The following is a 6,324-nucleotide window of genomic DNA, read 5'->3' on the forward strand; positions in this document are numbered from 1 at the left end:
ACCACATTAGATTGAGCCAGTGTTAACACGATTGTTGATTACATGAAGGGCGGGCGATCGGTCCTGTACTCCAGATTATTGGAGGAAGAAGTGAATTATGTTTATTGGGATGTAGATGACACAAGTGAAGGACTGCTATTTAGGGAAGGAATGGTAGGGATTACAGTAGAAGGATAGCAGTGATGGCTGGGGCAATCCAGGTTGCATACCTGTATTCGTATTGACTCGTGTAAGTGTACACTGCTAATATGTACTTTTTGGTCCATTCACGTGGACCAAGTACGTGTTTCTGAAGTTGATGACAGTAATCGTGTGACTAACATGAGTGGCGATATTTTATTTGGCTAGACAATGGCATTATTCCTGTTTAATTTCAGTTTTACTTGGTAAATACATACCACTATCACAGATTTTAAGAAATGGGGGTATTTACCGAGTAAAACTTAAAAGTGGATAGATTTTACCTCAAAATGACTGCCGGATTAATCAATGACATTATTCCTGCTTTAGGAAGATTTGCTGGCACACTAGGTGCGAAAATTACTCCACACAATTCATACGGTGAAATACACAGAAAATGGCCTCAAGGGCAGGTAAAATTAAAAAGCATTAGCATGCAGTGTTAAAAAAATTGGAAAAAATGGAAAAATAAAAAGACAAAAATTAAATAAACCCTTGTAAAGGCGTTTTGGATATATTGTACCCTTTACAATTTGGATTTGATCTTTTCGCTCATAGCTGATCTCAGAATTTCCAAGACTTCACCAGCACAGCCCCAGAACAAGGTGACCCCGCTGCCGCCGTGCCCGTAATTGTGGATAACAACTACCGACTTATCCTTGGCTTTAATGTCGCATCGTTCGACTCGAACGCTTCCCTTTCGAGATGGTCGCAGCCCCACCCATTCACGCAATGTTTCTGAACCCTGAAATATATTTCAACAATAACATACATAAAGATAATTCCGACATTTTGGTTTTTAGTTTATGTATTTTTTTTGTGCAATAAGTAATAATTTCCACCAATAAGTAATAATATAGTAGCTTCATATATCAGTACTCAGAAGCATACCGTAGAACGGGGCTACTTGAACTTTGATGTGTTACTTGAGCTCAGTACAAAAAAATATTTAAATCTGTATTTGGTTAACAATAATGAATGTATCGACATGATTCATTGTTTCCCTGACAGGTGACACTTATTATCACGATACTTCGATCGATACCACGATCTAAATATTTTTTTTGTACTGGCCTTAAGTAACACATTAAAGTTCAAGTAGCCCCAGTTCTACGGTACTACCGTCATAAAATAAACCTAGATATGGTGAGTTTTATTATTTTTACATAATTTCCATGCAAAAATTACAAAGATTTCATGAGAAAAAAAATTCATGTAAAAAAAACCCACTCCCCAGAGAAAGTCGGACATCAATTATTGTACTACTGGAAAGGTTAATGTTTTATTTATTATTTCCTTTTCTTCTCTATATATACATTACAACTTTTTCAATGCTTTTTTTATTTATTTATATGTAATTAAATATAGATTTATTTATTTAGACTGTCTATTTTAAATCACCAAGCTTTTACTTCACTTTTAGCAGCAGAGACTATTTTAAAACATTTACTCCGGGATTTGTGCGACACATTCTATCTTTCACTCTCCGGAATCGTCATCCAAATATGATAAATTATAATTGAAAATGTTTACCTCTAATCCAGGAACAATATTTGTGCATCCATCATAAATAATTTTTCTGTCCTCGGAACAAATATTCAAATTATAATCATTTGCTTGACTAGTTCCACCCAAAACTACGGTAAAGATGCTAAAAAAAAACCTTATATATTTACCATTTGTATAAAATTTAAAGGGTAAACTCAAACAGTTTGTGAAATTGGGATTATAGCTAATATTTGATTTAGGAGGCAATGGTAAATGTTATTTATTTCTATAGATTATCATAATATTATTAATGAATTTAGTAAAAGACTTACTTTGGAATAATATAATTTGGACCAGAAAAATAACAGTATGTCAACCAGGGTGTATTGACCTAAAAAGAACAAACATGATATTTTGATTATCTGTAAAATTTTATTCACGAATTCTGGATTTGCTCCACTTGAGTTATTCATTTAAAGATTTTTATTTATCTCTTAGCATACTAATCAGGAAAACATAATGAGTGACAACAAATTAGGTAAGAACTTCAAAATATATAAATCATGTTGGTCAGCGTACTTATGCATTATAAATATTTCCCATTTAGAATTGAGAATCTTCAATTAGAAGTGCAGTAGAATCTCTCAAATACCCAAGCCTTTTAAAGTAAAATTTTGCTTTAACAATTGAGTAAACAATCAAGTAAACTTATTTTCTCATTAAAGAATCAAAAGGGTCTGCCAAACCGTATTTAAAATCTCTCTTCTCCATTTATATTTCATATTATGTGTATTTATTTATGTTAAAGTTTAGTGGCTATATTTTTATTGGTGAGTTGACTAAAACATATAAAGTTGTCAAATAATATGTGACATTAATTAGGCTACTTACTCTCGCAACTTGTCCTCGTGTTGGGAACACATTTTCATCAGGAACGATGTCCCGTGAGGCTAATCCGGTACAATTAATTATAGCATCATAATATCCACTTTCTGCAAACTCACTAATTGATTTAACCTCCTGTTTGATTACCTTCCCTCCGGCTTTTTCAAAACGCTCCATTAAATATGGCAATAGTAATGTGGGTTCACAAGTGAAAGTAATGTAATGCGATCCAGATCTATAAGAAAATTGTTTTACCTTATGAGAAAATTAATTACAGAAAACCCCCTACAATGTTGCCATAGGTACTCCTTTACCTAAGGGAATTTTAGAAGGGGTTAATGTTTTAAGTTGTATTTTTACATTTCAACTAATGAAAACGAGTCATTTAAAATTGAAATACAATTTAAAACATTAGCTTCCCTATAACATCCCCTCCTATAACGCGGTACCTATTTCAGCATTATAAGGGGGTTCACCATACTTTGTAAATGGGCAATTGTAACTAAAACAAGTGAATTGTTTCTTTAATCTTAACTCATTGATTTCCTTAACTAGTGCTTGTTTATTCAAACTAATGATCTTGTAAAACTATATTCTACTACAATCAATACAGATCTCTCTGACACATGTTTCTTCAAATATTTTAAGAATAAGATGAAACTTTTTCTGAAACTGGTATTAGTTTGTAAATTACTTACTTGTGATTCTTTGTCAATGTTTTGTTCCATAAATGAACTTCATCTTCCGTCAGGTTTTGAAACCCATATGCGACATCTTTCCAAATTGGAGTATTTGGTTTGTCGAGATCTAAAACTGGAATAAGACTTGCCCCGGCCAATCCTTGTTTCCATAACTCATGAAATAGTTTATGGGTCTCGCTACTCCAAGCCCTGAGAAGGAATTATTTAAAGATTTTTATTGATATTTTAGCATGAATGAGATAGGAATATGGAAGTCAAGACACTTACAGGGGTTATCTATCATTGCCTGGTTTAAATGAATACTCCATAACATCAGAGTTAAATCAAGCATTTGTGAATACAAGTTTAGATATGCTCAAAAATATTGTGGTTGGTAATTATTTTTCTAATAAGTTCATGTTTTATGATAGACTTAATAATTCAATTTAGTGGTAAATATTTTTTATTTCATACAAAACTTTTTCTGCTGGAGTACTTCCTAATATATAGGGAGTCCACAGTCCTGCTGATCCATCGCCAGTAGTGTGAGGAGTGATATCTTTTGTGAAAACCGTAACCTAAAATACAATTTTTTTAGAACATTCAAAATAAATAGCTATTGTGATTCACATTATTGATATTATTTTTGTTGATACCTACCTCAAATGCTGGATAAGCTTCTTTAATCCGTACTGCACAACCAAAACCATTAACACCACCTCCGATGATTGCAATCTTCTTCATTATTGTTAAAAAATATTATGTATCAATAAATTGTCATTTATATTTTAAGAATATTTTTTTATATACAATAATACATGTTTTTTTTTCAAAGAACGCAAGCATATTAATATGTCTGCGTTCTTATTAATAATTAAATAAGCTGATAAATAACAAGTATGTATGTAAAACAGATTACATAATTATATTTTTAGACTTATCAATGTTACTGTTGAAAAACCAAGTAAACAATTTTTCTAAAACAAGAAACAAGCGTTAAAATAATTAAAACACTTTTAAAGAAATGGGTTTTTAAAAATAATTAAAGTACTGTTCAGAAATATTCTTCAACTTTCCTTTTACTCATTTGAATGACAAAAATGCAGAAGTGGTTCTTTTTCATTGGAGGATCAAATTATTGAGGCCTACTATCTCTATGCAAATATAATTTTTGGGACAGTTTGCTAGTTTTCCAAGTTGTTGAGTTTATATCACCACGAAACACCACTATGATAAGGGGGAAGAATATAAAACACCTATTCTCGTTTTGAATATTTATTTAATATCACCCTGGAATGATATATCTGAAGCGCAGGACTGATCACTTGCCTCCATACAATAAACAATCAAGATAACACTGGATCGATACAATACACCTATTGGGTGCAGATAAGGGTTAGAAAAATAAGATTACTTTTTAAATTGAAGTTTTACTTGATAAATACCACTTTTTCATACTGGCATTTGAGAAATAGTGATATTTACCAAGTAAAACTTAAATGAAAAATGGATAGATTTTAACACAAAGTGAGTGCCGAATCAATTAATGAGAAGATTACTTTATTTAAATTCTTATAAGGTTGTCTTTATTTGCAGCCAAGTTATATATCATGGAGTAATTACTACAGGTAAGTAACTCTTAAATAATTTTTGGTGGGAAATTGTAATAAAGGGTCCGCCAAATAACTTTTTTTTTTTTAAAACAGGGCGCAAAACATCGAGTGTAGCTTCGGCTGTGTGGCACGTAGCGCCGTCCTGTTGAAACCAAATGTTGCCAATATCCTCCTCTTCAATTTTTGTGAACAAAAATCCGTTCAACATGGCCCGATAACGATCGCCATTGACTGTAACGGCCACTCCTTGCTCATTTTCAAAGAAAAATGGCTCAATTATGCCTCTGGACCAAAATCCGCACCAAACAGTGACTCGTTTTGGGTGTACCGGCTTTTCAATGTATGCGTGCGGGTTTTCTGTGCCCCAAATACGACAATTTTGCTTGTTTACATACCCGCCAAGATCAAAATGAGCTTCATCCGAAAAGATGATTTTTTTGGCAAAATCGGCATCTTCTGTAAGTCGATCGCAGGCCCACTCAGCGAAGCGAAAACGCATTGGATGGTCAGTTGGCTTCAACTCCTGAACCAATTGGACTTTGTATGGCGTCATACCAAGGTCTTTATGCAAAATTCGTCTCAATGATGTCTCCGAAATGTTCAATTGTTGAGAACGACGGTGAATTGATGTTGATGGCGCTTCACGCACACTTTCTGCCACAACATCGATATTCTCGGGTGTACGCACTGTTTTTGGCTTTTCACGCTTTGGTTTATCGATGAGGATGCCAGTTTCTTTCACTTTTTTCACAAGATAACGAACATACGGAGCTGACGGTGCTTCTCTTCTTCCAAAAACCGTACGCAATTTTCGCACACATTCTGCAACATTACCATGATTTTCAAAGTAATGTCGCAATATTTCCCAGCGTTGTTCAAGCGTATACACAACCATATTCGCTCAGCGGAAGGATAAAACTAATTATCTGTCAAATCAGACATGAGCTAAGTGTTACCATTCACGAAATAAGCACTAGTTGAAAAAAAAAACTTTAGATGGCGGACCCTATATATGATTGTAAGCAGTTGTTAAATCAGTTTTTGTATTTTTATAAAATAAAAATCATTAAAATTCTTTGATTTCAATGCAGACCAGAAAATAAAGTTATATTTTTAGAGGCTTATTTGAAAACATGGATTTCGTTAAGTTACCTGGTTGTAGTAATTACCCCATGATATGATACATTTACTTTAATCCTAAATGATATACTTTAACCAGAAATGCATAATGCGACATGATGGTATAATATGTAATAAGTTTATCTTCTCTCAATGATGAATTAAACATCATTCCATTGCAATATTTTTATCACCAACTTTGGGAGTCACTTGACTATCATATAAGGCTTTGAATAAGACACTGTACACACTTACTTTATATTTAGTATTGGAGTAGTGCAAGTGCATCTTTTACGGGGAGATCATGCGATGTTTAGATATCCTATTTGAAATCTCTACTGGATTCTAAACCTATCTCT

At 33.0% G+C, this 6,324-nt stretch overlaps 1 protein-coding gene across 1 annotated transcript; it reads right to left on the reverse strand.

The window, feature by feature from the left end:
- Positions 1-28: 28 nt before the first annotated feature.
- Positions 29-4,120, reverse strand: Daao2 (D-amino acid oxidase 2). Its single transcript, XM_088261052.1, has 7 exons — positions 3,894-4,120; positions 3,708-3,811; positions 3,252-3,443; positions 2,560-2,788; positions 2,001-2,059; positions 1,714-1,831; positions 29-925 (listed from the first exon to the last, which is right to left on the reverse strand). Exons 1-7 carry the CDS (start codon positions 3,975-3,977, stop codon positions 707-709), a joined length of 1,005 nt encoding a protein of 334 aa, XP_088117178.1. The 5' UTR covers positions 3,978-4,120; the 3' UTR covers positions 29-706.
- Between the last annotated feature and the right edge of the window lie 2,204 nt (positions 4,121-6,324).

This window comes from Brachycentrus maculatus, unplaced genomic scaffold (assembly GCF_059751285.1).
Source record: "Brachycentrus maculatus isolate JH-2025_06_01 unplaced genomic scaffold, ASM5975128v1 h1tg000147l, whole genome shotgun sequence".
NCBI classification, from domain to species: domain Eukaryota; kingdom Metazoa; phylum Arthropoda; class Insecta; order Trichoptera; family Brachycentridae; genus Brachycentrus; species Brachycentrus maculatus.

Excerpts from the sequence above, each read along its gene's own strand:
- Daao2 (XM_088261052.1), bottom strand. The coding sequence starts at position 3,977 with ATGAAGAAGATTGCAATCATCGGAGGTGGTGTTAATGGTTTTGGTTGT. Across the intron at positions 3,444-3,707 it reads ACTCCAGCAGAAAAAGTTTT|GGCTTGGAGTAGCGAGACCC; the intron begins GTATGAAATAAA and ends ATTCCTTCTCAG. Across the intron at positions 926-1,713 it reads ATATTGTTCCTGGATTAGAG|GGTTCAGAAACATTGCGTGA; the intron begins GTAAACATTTTC and ends AATATATTTCAG.